Genomic DNA, 26,390 nt, shown 5'->3' with positions numbered 1-26,390 from the left:
CAGACTTTTTCCTGTTTCACAGGTCTTAATAAATATAATAAAATATAAAATATTATGAAAAACATGGTTCAATTGTGAATAACTATAAATTAAATTAACATTTTGATCAGTTAGAACTGTGACTTTCTTTACAGCGTCACTGCAGCTTGACTCTGCCGACTACATTACAGGATGTTATCACTCGAGCAGCCTCTCAACACACACAGCAGAATACCCAGGTGGTCTCTATTGTGTTGTCGTTTGGAGTTTTTGCGTCATCGTGGCCTGAGAGATTTATAAAACTGAAGAAGCAGAGGAACAGACTAATAGAAACAGGATGCAAAGTGAAAACACCGGGAAACTGGGAAATGAGGCCTGTAAAAACACAGTTGCACATCACTTGACCCGCGGCAGGTTTCCTGAAAACTGAGTTTGGGTTTTTATTTGTTTCAAAGGAAACAAGAATGTAGCAGAGGATGAAATGAAGAGAGATGAAAATGAAAAAAAAAAGTTATATCTAGGGAGAAGGATATGAAACTAAATGGAAAGGGAAACTAGTGACCAACTGACATTAGTGACACCAGTGAAACCTCAGACACACCCATTTCTACACTACACAGTCAACTACACAACTGACTTCATCTTCAGGGTGTTTTTTAGGATTTTCCTCTGGTTCTAGCTGTAACCTAAAAAAAACTTACAAACTCCTCTGATGTTGTCTAGCAACAAGCAACGGGGTAAAAAATAAAGCTGACTTTTATAACTCACACCATTAAGTTGATTTAATTAAATTTTAGCACAAGCTAAAAGTTGTGCATCATTATGGGTGTGGCTGCTTCCAGCCTGCGATGTCAGCTGATCTGAGTCACTGAAATGGACGATGTTTGTGGTCTTTACACAAAAACACAGCCACCCCCATAGACCATAGAGCAGTGACTACTTCATTTTTACATGTATACTTGTATTTATGGGTCTAAAACACAAATGAGTCATTTCCAAACTTGGCTTTAGTTAAGTCTCAGTTACGCTTGTGAAGTTTCATGACTGTTCGACAGGGATGTCTAACTCATTTTACATCGTGCGCCACATACAGCTCACTTTAATCTTAAGCGGGCCGGACCCTTTCTGTCTTTCACTGTGCAGAAGTTTACCTGCATTTTTAATCCTGGTGATTTCTTAATATAAGAAAAAGAAGAGCAATTATAACAGTATGTCATTTTTCTACACAACATTGAAATGCTGTTGTTGTAAATGAAATTATTTTGTCAGCATCACTCTTTGGGCTTAAATTGTAAGACATAAAAGTGTAAAGATTGAGAAAAAGCTAATTGCCCAGACTGCCCTGTAATTAGAAAACTGAAAGTTTTTGTCAATTAACAGAAAATATTCAGATATTTTTTTGTTACTGTGGACCCATTGTAAAAAAAAATGTGAAAAAATAGGAACTTTTCAGTCATTTAATTGTTTTCCACATAATAATTATTTGTAGTAGTAACTGTAGTTTGGCCATAATTGAGGTCATAGTCCAGTGAGCTGGACTGGAGTCTTTGTCAGACCAATTCTAGCCCCTGGGCTTTATATTTGACACCCCTGCTGTTTAGTTTCTTGCATTGTTGCTGTCAATAGACATCAATGCAGATAGACAGACACAAGCCCAGGTACTCAAAACTGCCTTTGAGAAAGTTAAAACAGGTTTATCTCCAGCTGGGGCCTCTCTGTGCTTCGAGTAGTCAGTCAGATGAGAAAAAGCGACATAAATCCCAGTCGATTTCATTTCCATTGCTATCACAGGTGGTACCAAAAAAAAAGAAAAAAAAAAGAAGGACCTGAGTCTAACCAATAACTTAAGAGTCTTATGATTTTCAATGTCCATGAGTAAGTAGGGTCTGCTTCAGTCTGAGTGATTTAATTTTCATCACCAGAAGGGGAACAAGAAGCTCCCTGCTGCACAGACTTACACGCTTCCCTCAGGCAGATTTGAAGAATATCTAGGGTGTCCACAACTGTCCATGTGTACACACACAAGCATAATCCTTAGCCAGCAACAGAAAAGGCCAAAGGAGACACACTGAATGGATTTATTAGAAGTCCAAAAGAAGCAGGAAAGTGAGGGATGATGAAAAATAGAGAAAGAAGTTGGAAAAGAAAGAGATTTTGCTGTGACTTTGCTCAGCTGTCTCTTAATATTTACAGAATCTGCTGTCTAAACAAGCACTCTGCCTCAGCCTGGGATCCCACAGTGGAGTTTACACAAAGTATGTACTTCTGTGCTTCTAAGATCCCTTCATCACAGCCTCAGTCTGTATACAGTCCTACTGCACTGAAGCGCATGAGCCATAAATGGCTCGCCAAGGCGGACCCATTAATTAAACAGCATGTTGTTTGAAGCAACTAAAGGCCCAAGTGACGACAGTAAATATGACCTATTTAAAAGAAAGACATCAAAGAAGGAGGAGCTGTTATCTCTAATAGAGGACAGTTAGATGCAAAACATAGCAATTAAAATCTTTATAGCAGAAAATAATACAAAAAAGTATATCCTGAACTTAGCTAGTGATTGTCTGAATGAACTAAAGGGCCTAATCACAAAAACAGGCTTCATGAGCCAGTATTTATACACCAGCATGTAGAGCTTTGCTGGAAGGCATGGCGAAACAGTTCTGCAATGAACTCACAATTCTCTGCTTGATACCTGCAGCTGTGCACTAAAAATGTTTGAAAGCATACTTGGGTTCGTTTCGAAGCGTTCTGACTTGCACAGCGCAATGCTCAAAGGACTTATTGTTTTAGATTTTGACTTCAGTGAGTGATGTCAGTTTCCTTATGAAACATAAAGCCTCACATATGAAAGCATAAAAAATTTTGGCATGCAGAATCGGAGCGACTTGCTCATCTAACCGAAACAAGTTCACGGGAGTACAAAGTGACTCGACCTAGAAACACTGACAGTAATCATTTATTATATAACTCATCACTACCATTTGTGATCTGTTAGCTGTGCTGAGAGTTGGGTCGCAGAGCACAACAACGAGAGGCTGTGAAAACAGAATAAACCAATCAGTTAAAAATAGCTCCAAAGCTGGCCTTGAAGCTTTCCAGGCGTTGTCTAATTATTTTTAATGAGAATTCTGGTTCAGTTTTGAGTCTGCCGAATTCACAGAGCCACAGTAAAGGCTATTTGAATTTTCTTTTCATGTTCGCTGCACTGAAGTTTAAACCAGCTGAAGACCCAGCATAACTTTTTCTGCTGAACTTAACTGTTACGGTTAACAAGGGATTAAAGCGAAGCTTTAATTCTTAGTTTAGGAATTTTTCTTTGCATGTGTCAGCGTTGTTTAAGAAAGTAGAGCAACTTTGTGGTGCACTGCCCAGTGAACCTCCTGGTTTGGCCTTTCTGTGTGGAGTTCACACCCTGTAGCTCTCCCTCCACAGTCCACTGTGAAGTCAATTAACGATTCTTAACTGGCCATAGCTGTTTATGTGAGAATTAAAGATTTTATGCTTCTCTGAGTGAGCTATGTAATGAACTGCCATTTCAATTAGCACTAGCCCGGATATTCAAGCCTAGCTGGATAAGCTTTGAGGAAAACAAGTGGTCTACGCTTAATTGGTTCAGTTAAATGAACAACTAATACTGCATTTCACTGAATTTTCTTGTAGCAAAGAGTCTTTTGACCACTCAGAGTAGAAAAGTACAATATAAGAACAAGTCAAGGAGTAATATGTTTAGCTTCGAGAATGACAAGCAGCTAGCATAACGGTCTGTTAAGTTTAAGATAGGGTTTTGAAAGTTAGTTGGCTGTATTTAAAATGGGAAAAAAACCCCAAAACGAATAATTCTGAAGGACTGCAAGTAAAATACAGCAGCCAGTAGCTCATTACTTAGCACCAGCTCCTTGCTTGTACAGCAGCTAGCTTTAGCTTCTATTCAGATGTAATGTAGATGATACTGGAATCCGTAATGCTTTCATTTTGCTAGGTAAATCTGTTTCATTAGTGGATAATAACAAATAAGCTAGTCAATGATGAGGCAGGTCAATAGAAGATTTCTACGCAAACTGACGAAAGTGAACACTCTCTGTCTGTGTCTGTCATGCAGCCACATTTGCCCTTGAGCAGGTCACTGAACCTGCGACTGCCCTGTTGGAGGTTTTCCGTAGCAGCTGCAGGCTCTCGGGAATCTGTGGCACTGTGTGAAAGGTGAAAGGTAAACTGGGGTTTACCAAGAACAGCGAACTTCGCAAGCCTTCCCTGAACTGTTGGTCTGTTATACTTTAGATGATAGGTAAAGTTTGACCATTAAACAGAAAAACTGTAAGCGGTTCTCCTAGCAAGTCAATTAATAATTAAAGGTAGCAAGTTACTAAGTATTTTACTTAGTATATTACTTAATCACTGCTACTTAAAAAATGCCTGATTCTGCTGATATTCAACAACCAGTTTATCTAGACTTGCATGTCCAGAGCAGCAGTAAACCATGCAACTAGACGAGGAACACTTTCCCCATTTACGTGTCAAAATGTCACAGGAAGCCTCATCAAATATGTGCTTGAGCGGGACTTGTACATTGGTTTTCGCCAGCTCTCTCGCTCTATTTGTGTCAAGCATACTGTATGAGGAGCTCAGGCACATTATGCAATTTAACACCAAACAAAACAGGAAAACCAACCTGATCAAAAGACAACACTGCTCCCAGGACACAGAACAAGACAAAAGCCAAGGACATCATTGTGCAAACAATTCCAAAGACATGCATGGTTTATTCCAGGAACTGACACACATTCATGGAAAGTGTCTTACCATGGAGTGGCCTACAATAAATACAGGTAGGTCAGGGTGGCGAGACTTCATCAGGTCAATGTGCTGAAGGGAGTCTCTGATATAAATCTGAAAGTCCTTAATGTTCATCCTGTCACCTTCGCTCTGGCCATGGCCAACTGTGGAAGAAAGAATCAGGAAAGTTTAACACATTATTTAAGACCTTCAAAAACAAGAAAACTTCAATTTTTTTTATGAAAAGAGGGCAAAGTAGCATGATACAAGGGTAATTATAAGCCTAGAGTTATAGCTTATAGCAGTTCAACAAGTTGAATTAAACACAAAACTGTTGAAAGGGTAACTGCATGAGAATAAAAGGCAAATCACAGGCATACTATAAAAATATGTTTTACATTTATTCCTTAAACTTTTTAAGGACTGACTGCATCCACATACAATTCAACTCAAGGGGAAGCCTTCTGCTTTGGTGATGAGAGACGTAAAGAAAAATAAAGGAAATGATGGAAAGGGAAACAGAAAAAACAGGGAGAGTAAGAATAAAATGGACTAGTAGAGGAAAAGTATGGGGGAAGAGTTGAAGTGAAAAAAATGATGGTTTAAGACAAAAGAGGAGGGAAAAGGGGGCAAACAAGAAGATGAAAGCAAGAAAAGACGAAAACAGAGATGATAGAAGCGAGCTTGACAGATGGAGAGGAGGGAAAATATCTGAATATGTATGTGCACATCCATATATTATATATATGTGCTGTCCTCAGGCTTTCCGCACCAATAACTGAGAGGTGAGGCTGGCTGCCATGGTAACCACCAACCCAATAACACTAGCTAATAAACATTCACATGTGCATCTCACACCTTCTCTCGTTGGCCCTGTAATGTTGAAAGTGTGTCAGTGTTTAGAAATGCATGCTTCCTATAAAACACTCCAAAAAAGATGGGACGCATTCAAAAAATGTATGCTTATTTTGAATTTCAAGATGTTTTCAAGTAAACATGTGGAAGGGTTTACCACTTTTAAGAAGTTTGTGATGTTTCTTTTTTTTCTTTTTTTCTTTCTTTTTTGTTGTTGTAAAATTGCAGAGCATTGGTGGATGGTTATGTAGATAATGGTTTCATTATCTACATAACCACTACATGACATGGGATTAGAAGAATTCAGAGAAGTCTCTAAGCAAGAAAAGGGCTATGAAACTAGAACTCAGTGGCTACATATAAGCATCCATTATGGTATGAGAAGAGTAGTTTTTTTACATGGCCTGGCTAACCATAAATGCTGAACAGTATGTGAACATTCTGCCATCATTCCTCTCTAGGGCCCATGCGACCATCCCAGGTAGGCAGGGCAATCCCCAGCAAGTTGGAACACAAGTGTCTACAGGCACTGTCCCAAACTTCCATGTCCTATTTCAGAGGTGTGTCATCTAAGACAGTCCCACAGCATCAAGAGCTTCTCATCTACTCCAGTCCCTGATCCTCTACGTGTCATGGTCCTGGGCCATGTGGGCCCAGTATTCTCAGTTCCTTGTATTTTTGTATTTCGTTCCTTATTTAGGTCATGTTTCCTGAGTTGTCCTGTTATGTTGTTCCTTATTTGACTTCCCCTTGTGACTCTTATCCCCTGTGTGCCCCTCTATGTATCTGTGAGCCCTCATCTCCCCTCGTGTTTCATTCCCATGTTTCCCCAGCCCACTATGCCCGTGCTCTCTCTCTCCTCCTGTTTGCACCTCTGTGTACTTCCTGTTTTACTTTGACAGTCTCCCGTCAGTGTTGTTTACTCCTGCCATGTCTTGTTATGTTTATCTGTGTCAGCTGTGTTCCCATGTGTGGCCACTTCCCCTGATCATCCCTCTTGTGTATTTAGTCTCTGTGTTTCATGTAGTCTGTGTCGCGTCGTCTGTGTTTCCACCCTCTATGTTTCCATGCCCGGTCTATTGCATTCTTAGTCATAGCTTTACTTTAGTTATTCCCAGTTTAGGTTTCTGTTTAGCCACGCTATCCCTGCTGTATTTGTATACCTTGTCATCAGCCACAATAAAAGGCTCGCTTTTGTTTAAAGTTCACTCCCGTCTGCTCACCTGTGTTCGCACCTGGGTCCACCATACACACCACCGCACGGTCTGTCACAGCGGACCGTGACAGTACGAAAGGCATATAAGTTGGATTCTAGAGCGCCACTGCCCGACAATGTCTTCATTTCAGGTCAGCAGCTCCACCCTACTGAGTAGTTGGACAGTTTACCAGATTCCGCTTTGGCTGACTGAAAATCATATTCAATCTCCTCCTTAGCACAAGCCACGCATGGCTTGAGTTGCAGGTACCTTCCAACCTTCTACGAATTCCAACCAACCAAGGTCGACAGGACTCTTTCTTTCAGCTTGATGGCTGGGGTCCAGCATCTCATTCGGAAATGGCCACCACTGCAGGCACATGCCCCCTCACAGCTGTAGCTCATCTGAGGTGTGGATCTATTCAGGCTCAATGTCCACAGTCTCCCTCAGGATGCTGTTGAATCTCTGCTGATGGTGGGAGTTGAAGATCTCTGGGGTAGGGGCCTCTGCTATGTGCTCGCAGCACATCCTCAAACTAAACGTTTTGGCACGCCAGGCTTACCCAGCATCCTTCTGCACCACAAGATCCAACTCACCACCAGGTGGTGGTCACCTGACAGCTCAGCTGCTCTCTTATCATGAATGTCAAAACACATACAATATATCCGAGCTCTGAAATACAGAAAACATCTTTTCCAGGAAAGGGTTTGTTTATTTATTTAGTAAGACAATGCCAAACCACATCACCACAGCATGGGTTCATAGTAAAAAAAAAGAAAGAAAAATCTAGGTGCTAAAGTGGCCTGCAAGAAGTCCAAACATGTCACCCAATTTTTCTAAAAAGAATAATATTTCCTTTTTTTTAACATCTGATAGTTTGTCTTTTTGTCCTTTTGTTTTTCATCATTCCAGCTTCTTTGGAAAAGGGGTTGTACAAGAGCACGTCTTCACCCTCAGTGCTTTCCTGTCCATCAATAGCATCAAAAGCAATCATCACTGTGTGCAAATCAATGTCCAATCACAGCTTCAGTGATGGAGTGGTGCAAACTTGAGATCAATGCACAGTAAACCACCACCGCTCTATTCTTTCAATGGCTTCTCACCCCATTAAATCCATATCTTCTGTTAGTACAGGTAATAACAGGTATTCCTGGAAAACACACATATCCCCGCACACACCTAACCTTTTAGACAACTGATGGTTATGATAAGGCCATGAGAACATTCCAGGACTCAGATCCAACAAACCTTTTCATTACAAAAGCTGCAACAGGTAAAAAGAAAACAACCAACCCCCACCACCAAAAAAGTCCTATTTCCTCATCCTTTTTGCTTTGAACAAATGTGCATGTTACATACAAAGATTTTAGAAACAGTTATGAATCAGAGGAGAGTGAAAATAATGAATGTCAGCACGGCATTTACAGAATAATTATGAACGGTACCTAAATAGATTCAGAACTTCAGAACCTTTGTCGAGCTCAGGGAATCTGGGAATTTCTTTCCCTTGTTTACCAAAGTATAGACAAATGGAAAACTGCTTTGCTTCAATGACTTTTTGTTTTCCTGTGGAGGGATCCACCTCTGGTGTGTCACTGCTCTTTTTACCCACATCTCTGCAAATTTCCAGACAGGGAAGGAGACAAACCCTCACACATTTACTGAGAAACACAGCAGGCTTTTGGACTCTCTGTGGCCATAACCAGTCAATAAGTATCTGAAAATGCCTTGTTGCCTCAGTAATATGGTTTACAGCATCGTGGACTTTAAGTTCTAACCTGTGATACTTGCAGTGAATGAGTCAGGTTACGACTGAGCTTTTCATGTAGGAGAGAGAGAGAGGTCCTTTTTATTAGCCCATCATAGTATCTGCATTTGCATTATGAGATGCAAAGTCAAAAAGCCGTGAAGAGCATTTCTTCAGAGATACCCCTTACATAAACGATTTCCAGTAAGCGTTACAGCCCCCAGAGCATGGCAGATCAACAGATCTCACGCTCTCAGAGATCTAAGATCCAGATCAGGAAGGTGGTTAAAATCGACACTCACTAGTAATAAAGCATATAAAGATAATAAGAACTACAAAGGTTATTATTAATATTTGCTAGCTAGCTGGTTTTTGAAGTTTGCATTTTGCTTTTGCATTCTGTAAATCAGTAACTTTCAAAGAAACAACAGCCATCTGCAGCTTGATCTGTGAATATTGTTAACTGGTAAAAAAAATAGATGCAGCCTGTTCTAGATAGAAAAAAGAAAAAAAAAACACCAGTCAATGCAGGGTGTGAATGAATGAAAACCTTACCGGCCCACAATTAGAAAGAAAACACAAGAGACAGAAAAAAGGAGAAAGAGTGAAACATCTCATCTGCGAACTCTATCAAGAGCTGCCCAAGGCGCTGTGTGTGTGTGTAAATGTGGAAGAAATAGATGAAAAACTGGAGTCTACAGGGACTTGTTCCAGTTCAGTATTTTCCATTTAACAGTGTGACATTTTACTGCGAGGCATTGAACAAACTGCTCCTCTGCGAGCAGCCTCAGCCGTCCTTATCATTCACTGCAGTTTATTATCTGTCAGCTCTTTATTAGGATCTTCACCTCTGTAAATATTTTCACATTTCTGCCACTGAGACTTTTTTGTCATCTCATTCTCACTCTTTTTATGTTATTATGGAGTTTTATTGAGTGCACAGACTGATGTTCAACGGCAACTGCTGCACAGTCACATGGATTTAAACGTCCCTGCTGTATTTAGCCCACGAGCACATCGTTCCTTGTTGATGGAGGCATCGGGACAGACATTTCCCTTTATCTAATTACTACTGACTAACAAGCCATTACCTAATTACTATCGACTAAAAAGCTAACACTCTGTGTCCTTCTCTTTCTACCCAAAGCTTTCATTTGAAAGAATTTTACATTTTCTTTTTTAAGTGAACACATTGAACATGTAGTGACTAGATTATGCTTTATAAACTATATCAAGTGCTTTTAAGGTGAAGTCAGTTCCATTTGAGAACTGCTCCCAGATTGTCAAATCCATCTGAATTGCATTCCTCTGAGCTTGGTTATTGGTTGCTGGCATGGATTTCTGATGGCTTTGCATAAAACAACTTTGCAAAGGTGGAAAGTAACGAATTACATTCACATGCGTTACTGTAATTGAGTAGTTTTTTTTTTGTTTATTTGTACTTTTTAAAGTCATTTTTCAAGTCGGTAATTTTACTTTTACTTAAGTATATTTTTTAAAAAGTATTGTACTTCGCTACATTTTCAATCACACCCATTACTGAGTAAATTAAAAGAACAAACAAACCGCCCCCCCCCCCCTCCCAACATTGCGCTTCGGAAATACTGCAGGGAATGATGGGTAGTAGAACAAATTGGCGTTGGGTCACGATAAAGATGGAGTCTGACATCGGTGGTACGGATCCAGCAAAAAAAGAAACCCCGTCGAATTCTGCTGACCCTGAACTCGAAGAAACCGATGTGAGGGACCATTTCGGCTTCAAGTGCAAGAAAGGCAACAGCTTTATTATAGAATAGAATAGAATAATCCTTTAATTGTCCCACAAGGGGAAATTTGGTTGTAACAGCAGCCAGAAAGACACATATACAAACAAATATTATGCAGTGTACGCTGTGTTTGCCCAGAGAGACCGAGTTAGCAGCTTTTAAAAATTCCACATCAAACCTGCACAAGCATGTAGAGGTAAGTTAAATTAAACTTGTACATTTATTTTAGCAAAAAGGCTGTGCTCAAGTTAATCACATTAAGTTAAGACATAAGCTGTTATTGGGTTATTTTTTTCTCCTTCTCTTTCCTCATGTTGTGCATTTTCCATTGTTATACCTCTCTGACCTGCCTTCCCCATGTGATGTTTGTGTAATGTACGTATGGTCAGAAGGGTAAGATGGTGCTGGCAAAGGTCGGCAGCCTTAATCCAATTTCCTTCGGGGTCAACCTTCAGGATCAATAAAGTTTTATTGAATTGAATTGAACTGAATTGCTCCTCAAAATGAACAGAGCAAGGCCAAGTTTAAAAAATTAAAACACATTTTTATAGCAGCTGCCATACAGCTCAATTCAGTACTTGTTCTCTTATTTGACAGTTTAGAACACATTCTCATGTAAAAGAATTATATGGTTTTGACAGTTGGTTGGTTTGGTGACCATTATCCATTTTGATGTATAGACTTGCAGTTTAACTGCCACTGCACTTTAATTTGTAAAGATTTTCTTTTAATTAAATAACAACTACTTTGAGATTTATCCCATTGTCTTTTTTGCACTACTCAGAAGAGCCTGTCCTCCTGCTGACAAAAAAGTAACTATGTAACTTTTACTCTGAGTACATTTTAAATGAGCTACTTTTTACTTTTACTTGAGTAAATTTTTAGACAGGTAATTTTACTTGTATTTGAGAAAAATTTCAGCAAAGTAATAGTACTTTTACTTGAGTAAAATATTTTAGTACTCTTTCCACCTCTGCAACTATGACTTCAAATATAAGTATCTACACTGGGAGCCCAAAGTGTACCTGGGTTCATTCCTTTTTTTTTTCTTTTGTTTTTGAGGAAATACAACCAAGGTGGGGCAGCACGGTGGCACGGTGGTTAGCACTGTTGCCGCACAGCAAGAAGGTCCTGAGTTCAATTCCAACACCAGGCTGGGGTCTTTCTGTGTGGAGTTTGCATGTTCTCCCCGTGTTTGCGTGGGTTCCCTCCGGGTACTCTGGCTTCCTCCCACCGTCCAAAGACATGCAGCTTGTGGGGATAGGTTAATTGATTAATCCAAATTGCCACTAGGTGTGAATGTGCAAGTGAATGTGACTGCGAATGGTTGTCTGTCCCTGTGTGTTGGCCCTGCGACAGACTGGCGACCTGTCCAGGGTGTACCCCGCCTCTCGCCCTATGACAGCTGGGATAGGCTCCAGCGCCCCCCCCGCGACCCTGAAAAGGATAAGCGGAAGCGAATGGATGGATGGACAACCAAGGTGGTCACTGTAGTCTGTCAACTGATCGTTTCAAACAAGGGTGGAAATGTGCCGTAAATGTTCAAAGGTGTTGATCAGGGAAATCCCAAAAGCTTTCACTTCCCCCGACCAAGTCACTACGTGAGTGATTCCTGAAGTTCTTTTTATGACTTCTGCTCCTAAGTATATGTGGCGATGTCTCAGTCTATAGCAAAGATTTACTGACCTCAGTAAACCCAAACCCACAGTGTATCTACACAATTACAGGCGTCTTTCTCAAAGGCACAACATTTAGGCGCATAATGTTTAACAGGTAAATTTCAAAATATTGGTGGTTAATTTAAAGCACCACCATAGCCAGTTTCTGTGTGTCATTTCACAGTCCACATATTACTCAAAAAGTTCACAGTTTAGTACCATGATGAGCCAGTTTTTAAACTTTGATGAATCCACTCAATCAGCCTTTTCAGCTGATGAACAATTATGGAAAGTCTTCATGATTTTTGATTGAATAGAATGCGTTAAAGTACCAAATACATCTTTTCACTCCAACATGGGAATTTGAAGCCTGTGCAGTTCTATCTATCGCAAGAGTTTCATAGTTTCCTTAATGAAAAGATTTCGAGAGTGCTATTAAGGGTGATCTTTAACAGAGATGTTGTTTCATTAAACCGAAACCCAAAGCCTAAAGCATGCTGTGTCTTGTCTGATTCTTGTGTGGGCTCTTTTCTTTTGCCAAGAGGTCAGTTGGATGTTTCTAAACCACAAGTCACAAGTTTCATTATTACAGCCAGCCTTGAATGTGAAGTTTTCCTCGACATGGCATTAAAACAACAAAGCAGAGAGGCAGTGCCGTGGAACAACAGGGGAAAATGAAAACGAATTAATTCTCCCTGATAGCCTTAGTTCTCCTTAGTGATGGATTTTCTGTGCCAGTTGCTTTGCGTGCAAACTACCGATAAAAAATGAAGGCAGCCATATGTGTAAATGCATGGATGCAAAACAGCACTGTGATTTACGTGTTTGTCACTCACCGTGGTCGTGTGCAAATACCAGCAAGGAGAGTTCTTTCAGTCTCTGTGCCATCTCATCATATGGGCCACAATGTTCCCCAGCTCCATGGGCAATAAATACCAGAGCCCTGAGAGGAAAAAACACACAAAAAAATAGTTTAGCTCTTCACAAACACAGACCTTTATCCCGTTTTTTGTGCAGAACCGTACTTCCTAGATTTCCTGATAAACTCCTACACTGACCACTTAAAATGGGGTTAAAGTAGAATTGTTCGTGGATGGAAAAGCATCATCTAAATGTAATCTAAAAGAAACCTATTAACAGTAGGATTTAATTCACGCATCTGCCCACCACTTACTTGACTGGATGTGCATCAATGTATTTGCGTACGTGTGTCAAGGGGGGATTGTGAAGCCAGACATTGGGAAAAAATGGCAGATAAAGAATGGCAGATAAAGAATGGGCAGGCTGTGTTTTCAGAGATAACAGCTATCGTCCATCTGCCTGCATGCCTGCCTCAACCAATCCCTTCCTCTTCAACTCAAAACAGAATCAGAGGAGTCCAGTAAAACAAAGAGTGAACCATCACTGCTCATCCATTTTCATCTGTTTCTTTTCTTGCTGCTTATCCGTTTGGAGCAGGACACAAGTTGGAGCCTGTTCTAACTGACAATGAGCAAGAGATAAGGTACACACTGCACATGTCCATCACAAGGATAGCATAGAGACAAAAGATTCATTAGCTCTAGAAGTTACACAGTTGACAAGTATTTCTACTGCATCCCTGCACACTGTCAGTGATGTGTAACACATTTTCAGAATCTTACACCAACATACTGTTCTTCAAGCATGTAGAGACTTGCTTAACGCCTCCCTAAATATAACAAAGCATCATTTCTTCTTCTACACCCAAATAGACAATTTTATATTTCAAACATTAAAGGTATTTTGTGACATGAGGCTATTAGTTCCTGTGTACTCAGAAAGGGATATCTTTTGCTAATTAACAGTCTAGTCTTCTCCTGTCAGACAAGTTTCTTTTAAAAGGTTTTGCCTCTGCTATCGGTGCATATTAAGCAGCGGAGCGGCACCGAAATGCTCAAGCGTTTTTTTCCACTCTAAGCAGCAGCAGCAGCAGCACTGAGAAGGCTGTGAAAGCTTCAATCAGCAGCAGACAATTAGCCCAAATGTATTCAGAGGGAGGGAAAAAAGGAACCAAGTGAAACAGGAGGAAAGGAACTGAAAGTTTGAGGCAAGCTGAGGGGTGGATGCAGAGGAGTATAATAGAAGATGTTCATCAGGCTTCATTAGCAAATTTCACTAACAGCTCTTTTCCTTGTTTTTTTTTTGGGAGAGAGCCGTCGCTTCGGGCTACATGTTCCTCGGCTCGCAAAAAAAAGCATGTGTGTGAATGACCATCTTTGTATGAGAATAATATTGTGTAACACACATGCCAAGGGGCAGCAGGGGATTATTGGGGTTAGTCTAAGCTAACTGTAAAGACAACTGCATGGTGAACAATAGGATACACGCCCTCTTTGCTAATTTGCTGTCTTTGCTTTTCAAATGCCTCCTATGTCTGTGGGATCTTATCATTTTCTTCCTCTTTCTTCCAGTGTCCTCCGTCTTTCTCATCCTTCAGTAGGTTTTACTGTAGCTTAATGGCGCTTCATCTGTGTAGCTACTGTCTGATGGCAGCTAACAGTAAGAGATGTAAGGATTTAACTGAATCTTAACATATGTTTCTATTCATTCAACAGCAGGAATCTCCAGAAGAATCATTTTCAGAAATATTCAGGCCGCAGTGATGTGTTGGGTCAGCCTTGCAAAGCAAGCAATTTCACTTTGCTAAATGTCTCCTAGGAAGAGGCAGGAGGAGTTCGCTTGAATCAATTACTTGCAAATAGTTCAGAAGACTGTGGTATTTTGACATTTGACTCTTTGTGAAATACAAACTTTACCTTTAACTGAGTGGACGAGTTCTCGCTACAGAAGAAGAACAATAGGAGTTTCAAAATATCAAATGTTAGTCACGTGCACTTTTGGATAACTGGATTAGACGATATCTGGAATTTACACTTTACACTCATACAACTACACGAACCATTCAAGCCATAGGTGCATATTGTATGTCTGAGAAGACACACATGCGATATACAACTTTGAATTGGAGTTTTCACAGGACTCTGTGCAGTCCTGTTGTACGGCCCAGATTGGGTCGAGCTTTAGCTTTCGGACAGATCGGCTCACATTAACTCTAGAATACGTTGGTAGGGAGGAGCTCATAGTCAATTCAGTGACTGCAAGGTGCCCACATGCTGTAGCTGCACAACAGGTCCAAATCATCCACCCTCCACCACCATGAGTTTTTTGCACACAAATGCTATGTTTAATTTTTTGCCAAAAATGGTGCTGTGCACTATGGCTAAACATCTCTACTTTGGTCTCGTCTGTCCACAGGAAAGAAGTCTGTTGCAGTTCTGTATGTTGAATCTGTATGTTGAATTAATGATGTTTAGAATTGGAAGTTTTTCTCTTGATGTCTTGAAAGCTGGAGCAGCTGCAAATGAACTCTAAGCTGTATCCTGGTGTGGCTCATTACACTTGCATGATGAATCTTTTGCATAATGAATTAGAGCTCACATTATTTCATACATGAAGCTGAAATACTTAAATCATACAAAAAAAAGAGACTTTTCTCACCCCTTCTCATTATTTCTTTTTATTCTGTCTTTTCTCTCATGGGAACCAGAGACCCACTTGTCTCTCACACAGTTTTAGCTGCTGGAACAGCATGGCTTATAACCAGCCTTATTAAAACACTCATGCCTCCCACTGGCTCTACTCAGAGCTACTCTAAACAACCACAGGCCTAAACAAAACCAAGGAGCTAATCCCCTTAACACAATGCTGATGGACTACAAGCAAGATTATAGAACCTACCAGCAGAGCTCAAATTCTCCAGTTCAAATGCAAAGTTAAATCATTTCTGGCATTTTGATGCTCGCAAACAGTAAAACAGAGGACACAAATAAGTCCTTGTACATTTTTCCACAGGAACTCTTGCCACAGGATTATTTATGCTGTCTGGCTCTAGGCATTTAAGCATGTCACAGAGCTTAATCTGAGAAAGCCTCACAGCGATGAAATGTCATTGGATTAAAAATAATGCACAATACAAGTACTATATGGGGTTTGCAGTTGGTGTCCTGTCAAATTCTACAGTTTTTTTTTAACAGTGGTCTTTATAGAGAGCATGCCTTTTGCACAGCATGAGATTATTTTTAATGCAACAGGTGACTGGAAGAAATCTAGGAACCAAAGCACCTTGCACTGCTATACAAGTTCTTTAACTCTGCAACATGAAATGCAGTGGTAGAAGACACACAAAGACTGCATTGTAACAAGTCTGCTCGATTCAAAACATTTCAGACCTTCAGACTTTCGTATGAGTCAGTAACTTCCAAGGTGACAGGAAGATTTGATGCAATCCCAGCAAAACAAAGTGGATATGACAGAGAAGAACGATGTGACAGGCGGAAAATGACAAGGAGGTTTGGAGAGAGAGAAACTGTGACAAACTGCTATGGAAAGCTACGCTAGAAATGGTGGTGTTATTATAGAAGGTGTGCAAGGGTGTGCTTGACAGTAAAAAACACACACGCAAACAGACAAGAGAGCGACTGCTGTGTGATGGAAAGAAATGGAGGCAGACAGACTGCAGGCAGTCTCATCAGAAACCCAGTAAACATGGTTGAGACAGCAATGTTATCTTGAGGGTAAAAACTGGTGGCAGTATGATGGCAAAACACTGCAAAGTGCACGTACTAAGGACTGGGCCCCTGTCATGCTCATGGGCTCAAATATTTTTAATTTGGCTTTCTTCCACTGATCTTTATGTTTCTGTGGATTCTTTCTGACTCTCTTACTCCAGACGATGTTGAAGGCAGACTTATATCTCAGAGGCCAACGCTGCCGTTTTTCCACCAAGATTAAATATTGAGGAGAGACGGTCAGCCGACAGTTATTTAATGTCAAGATGTTTACCGGGAAAGTTTACACCAGTGAAATGAAAACTCAAACCAGAAAAAACAGCTAAATATTTACGGTCTTTAGATAAATAATACTCTTCTGCACCGTGAAACATTTCAAATAAAAAAACGATCAGTTCAACTAAAGAGCGCACATGCTGTTGAAATTCCAACAAATGGTATTAATTTAATGTCAAACAGCCCGTTGTTTGTGAAAGGTTTAAAAATGAAATGTCACAGTACATTTGCCAGCTGTCTACTTTCAAGCAGAAGGACATCAGCTCAGGCATGAGATGCACATGTAAAGCAGGGCTTCATATCAAAAGATAAATGAAGTGAACTGGTCTGCACAGTCAGCGTCCAGTGCAAAAACATCCTGAGAGGAACGACGTTACCATACATGAGTTATGGGCAGCGTGTGTAATAATGGCTTCACATTAACATGTTAACCTGTTCCTCTGTTTCATACAGTAAACAGGAATAAATGAACCACAATTGTTTCACCTTCCACTAATCATGTTACTTTTAAACTGAGTGAGCAGGGTTACAGTTTAGAGCCTGTGCATACAGGTGGATTAACCATTACTGAAACATAAAGAAATTATTTTGGTAATCACCAATACTAATTCAGGACAGCTGTAGCATAAACTTTGGTGGTCTAATAAATTTGATAAGCACTCTATATCAAAATAAAAAGCAGAAAGTTCAACTTTTAACACTAGTCCACAATGTAAAAACACTGATTACTGTAATATTTTGTCATTGGCACAGAGAGTGTTAATGATGGATTCAATCCCCCTCAGCATGGAGGACACGAGTAACGCACACAAAAGCGTTTTTTCCTATTGCACAACTTTTCTCTTTAAAATAACCCCAAATGGTTGTGGCCCAGCCATAATTTGATTTTAGCCACATGCTTTGAATTGTTAACAAGCTGGAATATTCCTCTCCTGTCAGGTTTCTGGAGACTGAGAGAGTCAGTCAGTCCCTATTTTGGTATACCCACAGGCTCCTGTGGTGCTGCCTATAAATGTAAATAGCCATTACATTATCACACTCCCACCTCTTAAGCATTTACTGGAGCTTCACACCAAACATGCTGGACACCGTCTGAGCTGAAGAAATGTACTGAATCTGAATTGACCAAAAAACTGTACTTCCGATATTAAGACTTTTACATCTTCACATTTACACGCATACTTTGAGCTGTCACAAAATTCTCTTGTGCCAAGACTGAAGCACTTCCCCAGAGTTTTATGGGGCTTGACTGCTCATGAGGTGCACCATCTCTGACATCGTTTTAAAAGCAGAGCCACACAGCTACTGTGATAAACTGCACTGTACTCATTTTGTACCTCCTGATTACTGCGGCAGCTCGATTGTGATTCATTCTTATTTTGTCACTGTTCTGTCTGTATCCTTCTCCATTTTTTTGAAGTGTCTTGTTCAGATTTTTTATTTAGTAGAAATTATTTTCCCCAAGGAGCCCAAATACAGACATGCAGATAGACCAAGAACACTGGAAATCATTGGAACTAATGCATATGTCTGAAATATGAAGCTATTACGATTTTGAATAATTTGACATTTCAGTCATATTGCACAGGTATGCACTTACACCTGTTGCATATTTGTTCTTGTTTATAATTTAAACCAATGGTGATGTAATGCTATAGCACTTCATTTACTATCTTACTGCATTTTAATATGTTTTTTATCACTACTTGCTGTTACAATGCATCACTGTTATCATAAGTGTTACCAAATTACCTACCATAACCACCTGAAGTGGCTATTTATGCTTTCAATTGGAAAATCCATGGCTCAACTCATTTTAATGTAAAGGCTGCTGGAGGTGATAATTATGCAAAAATGATTACTTACTGTTTAGTAGATCACTTGGAGTCAGTTCTTTTTTTCTCTCTTTTCTATATTAATTTACAGTAAATTATCCCAGCTGGCACCTGGAATCACCCATTCGGGAAATTTCACATGGTGCTCATATTTTATACTCAATTACTCAGCCTAATTTCCCCCCAAGCTCCAACACGAAAAGAAATACGATGCAGTGCATCTTTTGTCTTCATACTGTATCATGGATACAGTGGAAATGAGCAGCGAGGAAATTAAAGAGGCTGACCCCAGAAACATGAACACACAAAGAAGCTTGTTTAGAGTTTATCAGCAAAAAAGGCTGATAAGACCATGGCCTGTTTACACAACCTGTGCATACACCGATCAGGTATAACATTATAACCACTGACAGGTGAAGTGAATAGTCCTTACTATCTTTTTATCATGGCACCTGTTAGCGCATGGGCTATATTAGGGGACAGGTGAACATTTTGTCCTCAAAGTCGATGTGTTATAAACAAAAAATGGGCGAGAGTAAGGATTTAAGAGAGTTTGGCAAGAGACAAACTGTGATGGCTAGACGACCGGGTCAGAGCATCTCCACAACTACAGCTCTTGTGGGGTGTCAGTGTCAGTCTGCAGTGGTCAGTATCTATCAAAAGTGGTCCAAGGAAGGAACAGTGGTGAACCATCAACAGGGTGATAGGCAGCCAAGGCTGACTGATGCATGTGGGGAGCAAAGGCTAGCCCATGTGGACCGATCCAAAGCACGAGCCACTGTAGCTCAAATTACTGAAAATTTCACAGACCCGGCTCTGGAGGACTGGGGGTCCGTGAGCAGTTTTGACTGTTGTTGTTGTTGTTATTGTTGTTGTTGTTATTATTATTATGATGATTATTATTATCGTTATTATTTGGTGATGTGTGTGTCTTTCTGCACAATGCTGTGTTAGTCTGTGTTCCACTCATTATATGTATAGGCAGGGTGTGGGTGTGTACATGTGTGGCTGGAGGATGGAGAACAGCCACATGCAGGCCTGACGGGTGTGGCCCCGCAGGAGGACTGGCCACACCTGAAGTTCCTGCCACACACCTGTTGGTGATCAGGGCTCGTCGGGGGAGCTACTTAGGAGAGTGTTGGAGCTCCCGCCAGGGTTGGTGTTGATGGCTGTTTCTGTGGTTTCCCCCCCAGGTGGAAGAGTGGACCAGAACAGCAGCATGCACAGGGTGTGCGAGAACACAACAGCGGGGAGCACGAGCGCACACACACGGGATTCAAGGGAGCAACGGGGAGTTATTGTGTTTACAGCCTTCACTGTAAATAAAGTGCACTGTTTGCATCGCAGAACCATGCGTTTTGGGTCCTCATTCCCCCATATCCCCACAGTCTGCCAGCCAGACCGTGACAGAAAAACTGTAGCTCAAATTGCTGGTTCTGATAGAAAGGTCATAATGTGATGCCTGATTGGTGTACGTGTGCTGTATTCTGTAAAAATACAGGTGTACAATGTATGTGTGTGTGGTATACTAGTGTCCATCCGAGTAGTGGAAGATCTGTCAATCATTGTTTATATCCAAGTAGTCCACCCGTCGACTTTTCACCTACTTCCTGCTTCTAGGGAAAGAACTTTCAGAAGCCTTTGACCTTTGGCCTTTCCTCTAATCCTAATGCAAATAACAAATACTGAAAAAAATAAAGAACTATATAATATGGCTTTACGTTGTATAATAAAAGATAAAGCCAGTTAACAGCTTGTGAACATAAAAATCTATTCTGTACATCTGCATTCTTCATGCATCATTAAATGAAATGGCAACAACAGAGCCTTATTTAACTTAAGAATGAAAATGTCTTATTTAGTACAAGTTAAACGTGAAATAAGATATAAAAACAGAGGAGCACTGATATGGTTTATAACAGTAGTCAGTGTTAGTGTTTATGAAACTAGTTTCACTCTGGAAAATGTTGAACAACAGCAAAGCCACCCTAGAAGTTACCTAAATTTCGTATATGTCCATCAGTCAGAGCGTGTGGCTATTGCTCCAAGCAGGATTATCTTGTTAATTAAACAGCAATAATCAATGATTTGTGGAAGCTTGATTCTGTACAAGCTCTACAAAGGTGCGTGGTTCTGGCTGCCTGGTAAACACCTGCATGGACATGCTTTGAGGAGCTGAAGTTTCCAGTGCATACATTTGCTTTCCAACCGTGTGCTCAGTTTCTGCTTCGTCACTAATCAAACATGACATGCAATAAACTACATGGCCCACACAGATATGAGTCATTAATTGCTGGCCTGCCACCATGGTTACAACACCTCTCTTCATAACTTTGGTGATGTTAACAGCCGTGGTGAAAGTAGCTGTGAGGTCACTTTGCCTTCATGAAATTCTCATTTTTATCATTGTCTGATTCACTGGCAAAAACAATGATAAATAAAATAATAAGCTGTAGTCCTAGATGATCACATAATGTCATTATCATTGCTACACTCTATTCATAACCACACAAACCCTTTGCTGTTTTTAATAAACTGTCAAAAGGAAAACACCCTGTCTGGAGATTCCTTTGATCCTCAGAGTTTATCTCTACACGAGGTGCTACTGAGGCCGACGTGAAACTATTCTTATCACAAAAGTGAAAAAGATAAATACTCCTGCTGCTGCTTTCAGGAACAATCTATTAACCTATAACATATTCAGCTTCCCCTAGGTACTGTATATACCAGTTCAGATATAGTTCTACTTAGATTACAACTGTAAGCCCTTTCTAATAACACATGAACACATAATATTGTTAAAAAGTTTCTGGCTAAGCTGCACTTACAAAGACTTAGACTTCACAAATTGGACACACTGTGTCACTTTGTGTTAAATTACTAATCTGATTACTGCAGTGAGTGGGTAGCTGTGAGCCTGTGGATCCATCATCCAGACTACAGAAAAGTCATTGTGAAACATGTAAAAACAGGAGAGAATTTCTTAAGCGTAGGCCGTACGACAGACAAAAGACTGAGTGCCGCTTTGTCCTCGGCAGTTGTACCTTCACTGTCCAACTTTGATTTTACAACGTGAGATTTAGATCACACTAAGTTTTGGGAGATGCTGCTTTTAACTCTGAACTAACAGGGATAACGTTTGGATATCCTGAAGAACATATGGATATCTTGGTGGTCTATTCAGTTCACCAAATCACAAAAATAATCCCTGCAAGCTGCTTTATAGTTTCAAGGTAAAGACCCTAAAGTAATACAGAGAACAGTTAGACGACCACCTGTAATCATTTAAAACTAATAAACCTACCTCGTCTAACGTACGGGAGCTGCTGTCTCAAATAAAGAATTTTATAAGTCTGGGTTTCACTGAAGAGTTTAAGCATCCTGTAAACATTTTAATGCAGCTTCTGGGGTTTTATTCACTTTACATTGCTAATAAACTGCTGATTAGGAGGCTGTAAAACGTTGCCCACAAAACACCAAGAAAAATAACTGAATTCAGCTATATAACTACGCATTATTGTATCAGTCTCTAAGTAAGAGTTGGGCAATACACATTACATCATTAAACTGACTCTTGCATGTCTCCCTGTTACCATCCCTGCATGCAGTTTTAGCGTGCTCATTGGCTGGCCCTCCAGTGAGAAAGCTCTTATATAAGCCAGGCAAAGCTCTGCTCTAAAAGTGTTACAACACAGAGGACTCTGCAGCTATTTTAATTCTGCAATGATTCAGCTTTTAACTTCTCTTACATATGATTAGGAGGAGAAATCATCAGCTGAGATGATGAACCACTGGAATTAATTTTGTTATTTATGTATTTTTGACACTGGGGACATTGGGGACCACAAACAACAATCATACTGCGTATTTCCAAAAGCTCTATTGACAAGGTGGCTCTGGTGGCTTGTCCACCAGTCAGAGAGTTGGCTGTTTTATAGCTCTACTTGTTAAATGTGATCTTGCGAGACACTAAACTCAAATAAACTCACCTAGCATGTGCAGCAGTATGAGCCAAGACCAGATACCACATTTACAAGCCTTACAATATTGTTGGGTGATTTTGGTGTTTTCATGTGACTACAGTGAGGCTTTAGCTTTAGCCGTACAAGCAGTAATTTTTGTCCCACTTGCACATTTATGTTTTAGTAAAAGCTAGGATATAGAGCTATCTAGGCTTTGCTACTCACATACACAGCTATAAACACACAAAATATGTATGCGTGCAGAGTAAACATGCATACATTCACACATGCTGTGGTAAACTATAAGACGAAGATTATGGAGCAAATACACAATTTTACAGCAAGGGTGTAGACACAGTATGAGTTAATGAGTCGTTGCTCCCCTGAGACGTGTGGGTGAGCAGTAATAACTTGATTCCAGATGTTTGGTGGTACTTCCACATCTGTCTTTTTGTGCTCTCGTCCAGCATGTGACAGTGTGATTTGTAAACGAATGTGACCTCTGCGTTCTGTTTCATGCCACAGCCACATGTGCAGAGGCTGCAGACTTCAAAATGTTCGAAGTGTGTGAGTGATAGCGAAAGGGCCTGCAACAGCAGACTGCGGAAAGTTTCACTATCGAACCAGTCAGTGTGTTTTTTTAACAAACTCGACCCATTAATCAACCAGCTCTGTTGTCTGATGTCTCTTTGGCTAAGAGGCAGGAGTGCCATTTACACTCTTTCACACACCAGAATGCCGGATGAGTCAGGATTTGAGGCCTTTCGCACATGAACTATGATGCCGTTCACTGTTGCTGGGAAGGCGAAAGGAAACAACCTTAAAAACTCAAGCGTCTGCGATTACGGGGTGGACAAATGCCGATGCTGTAAAACCAGTAATTCCTCCTGCTGGGACAGGTTTTGAAAAGGAGCTGTCTGGAGCGACACTCTCAGCTCATTCATCGGTTCTCTCATGTGTCTCTACGAGCAGCTGCAGCTCAGATGGAAGACATGCTTGGCTCCATATGAGGTTTCTTAAACAGAGATGATGTATGCAGTCTCTGTATGGTTTTACATTTGTGTCAAGGGCTTCTTCTTACAAAAACACTTTTGATGTTGTCAAATGAAGCTTCTATGAGGAGAGATAACCGTGTGATATTTTAGCTTTGTTTAAAAAAGATCAGCTTTGCAGGCTTATATATAAATTCAAATCAACTGATCTTGGATCTGCTTTTTTGTGTGTGTTAATGAAGGTCACCATGGCCCAGTGTTTGTCACTGGTGCATCTGGTCACCCCTTTATGAGGAGATTAACACAATTAAAATGTCTCTGAGCATGGGTCAGACAATACTGCACACAGCCTGTTTTTAATCTTGGGTGCTTTTCAGACGATGTTAGGCCTCATATCACATCTGCAAGTACATATTCTGGTTTCTTGTACTAGCGTAGAAGATGGCGAGTTGTGATTGGAGAGCTCTTGAACTTGTTTAACCAGTCGCAGAGTTCCTTCTGGGAGGCGGTTTGAAAGTGAAACTTGAGTGAACCTCTCATTTATACAAGTAAATGAACTCAAACTGTTTGCACTGGTGCCGGTTTTACACTGAACGGAACAAACTCTGTAACTGTAGCTGAATAGTGGACTGCGCGCATGTCTGAAAATTAAGCGTCAAAAAGTCATCATGTGACTCACAGGAGAGCAATCATGTGAACACAATTACTGCACGTTTTAGATATTTTTATTTTCATTTTAAATGACAGCCGCACACTCCTCTGCAGACCAACAGATTATGGGCTAACAAAGGGACACACAGAGAGGGAACGCAGCCACACATTTAGTTGCCGTTTCACTGACCTTGGCTGACCGGTGGGTTCCCAGTAGCGGCAGAACAGGTGCAATCCGTCTGCGTTGACGATGTGCGGCAGGTCAGAGTAGGGGACTCCCTGCGGACTTCGCCGCGGAGCAGCTCCCGGCTCGGGCATGGAGGAGTCTGTAACAGAGACACGGAGCAGCGATGACAACACGTCGCTGCCGTAGAGGTAGCAGCTGAAGCCGGCGACGAGCAGGCAGGACGCGGCGGTCACGGCGTTCATTGTTGTTTTTGTTGTTGTTGTATTATTAGGGTGCCGTTCTGGATTCTAAGCAGAGCGCGCGCACACACGCACACACATAAACACACACAAGCAGAGGCTCGAGCGTCCGGCGTTACGTCACGAGACCATATGGGCTCTCTCTCGCTCTCCCTCTCCACGTGCTCTCTCTTTCTTTAACCCTTCTCTCTCTAATTGAGTTTAGACACCTACACTGCGCCTGCGATGTCACCGAACTGCGTTACTACACTGTCGTGCACGAAAACGAGATGACAAAAAGCGCGGGAAAGCTCTGATGAAATATAAATGAATGTTTACTTGTTTAGTTTCCACAGGCTATAAATTATCAGGCAAAGTTGGAGAGGCAAGGCTGGGGTGGTTTTGGCACGTCCGGAGGAGGGATGGTGGATATGCTGGACAACAAGTGTCGAAGATGGAGGTGCCATGTAAGGAAGAAGAAGAGAGGAAGACCACCGAGGAGACTGGTGGATGTAGTGAAGGAGGGAGAGGGTTAGTGTGACAGAGGAGGATGCTGGTGATGGGATGAGATACAGGCAGGTGATTCGCTGTGGCGACCCCTAAAGGGAGCAGCCGGAAGAAGAAGATTTTCCGTAGTTCTAAACTGTATAAACTGGATTAGTTATGCTGTAAATGCCGCAGGAAAAAAAAAAATTCAAAAAAGAGGGATATGCCTTTCCAGTTATTCTACCTTTTCTACTGCTCTACAAATCTTATTGTATCCTACTTCTTTCTTCTACACAACACCCCTTCCTCCTTCTCTCTTTTCCTTCATGTCTTGCATCATTGAGGCTTTTTTTTCTAGTTCTATCTGAATACACTGTGTCAGTCTGCATAGTATTGGTGGTTTACAACGAAGAGGGCGGCGTGTGTAACACTTGGCAAATCACCTGATATAAAAATAGCTCTGGTGTGAAGCAGTTTTCTGAGATATCGCGTCGTCCCTTTCAGTTTTGGTAAACTGTAACCCAACCTTTTATTTATTTATAGATTTAATTAAATGAAAGAAATACTTAGCTACAATGTGAGTAAACTCTATATCTACTTCCGCTCAACATTTCCATTGTTAATTTAGGTTCAATACCAGTAGCCAGTGATGTCCGGACATCCATATTCGGGTGTAAGAGAATGGATTGTGATTGATAGTTTTCCCTCAGCAATGCGCTCCGTGTCTGTTTTCGTACCCGTTTCTATGCGGGGAAACGTGGCTCGTGCCCTCTTTTGACAGGATCATAAGAGGGCAAATAAGTCAGTGAGTAACAGTATTCATGTGTCGCACACAGGCGGAAATAAGCTTCCGTTCGTGCGGACTTATCATTACTGGAACACATTGGCGACATGTGTGTACAACCCCCCCCCCCCCCCCTTTTTTTTTCATTTTGTGCTGCAATCAAACATTCCCGTCTCCGTGCGCCAATAAATACGTAAAATAACTGAGATGCGCGACGACGGGACATCAATTGCGTGCCACCAGTAAGGAGAGCAAATGATTGGTTCCTGCACGCATCTCTGATACCTACTAGCTTTTAATTCATCGATTCCTCTGCTATGCGCAGCGTATCGATACCAGTGCCCGGCAGTGGATCTGTGCGCTGCAACAGTACCACTCACATTTATGATGAAATGATGAATGAAAGCCTGAAATGTTATTGGATGCGCATGAACCC

General features: G+C 41.0%; 1 protein-coding gene across 2 annotated transcripts in view; it reads right to left on the bottom strand.

Moving 5' to 3' along the window:
• The window catches only part of mgll (monoglyceride lipase), a 38,447-nt gene that overhangs the window by 11,670 nt on the left and 387 nt on the right, over window positions 1–26,390 (bottom strand). The window contains exons 2-4 of one of the 2 annotated variants that reach the window (XM_026153339.1): window positions 24,470–24,605; window positions 12,811–12,917; window positions 4,780–4,916 (exon numbers count right to left, since the gene is read on the bottom strand). In XM_026153339.1, the coding sequence (XP_026009124.1) occupies window positions 4,780–4,916; window positions 12,811–12,917; window positions 24,470–24,597 (372 nt within the window). In that variant the 5' untranslated portion in view covers window positions 24,598–24,605. Of the gene's footprint in view, window positions 1–4,779; window positions 4,917–12,810; window positions 12,918–24,469; window positions 26,044–26,390 lie in introns of those variants that run through there. The other variant, XM_026153338.1, reaches the window with a different exon arrangement.

This window comes from Astatotilapia calliptera, chromosome 20 (genome assembly GCF_900246225.1).
Source record: "Astatotilapia calliptera chromosome 20, fAstCal1.2, whole genome shotgun sequence".
Taxonomy (NCBI): domain Eukaryota; kingdom Metazoa; phylum Chordata; class Actinopteri; order Cichliformes; family Cichlidae; genus Astatotilapia; species Astatotilapia calliptera.
Note: the sequence above shows the minus strand (reverse complement) of the source record. Positions and strands in the feature narration are given on the sequence as shown.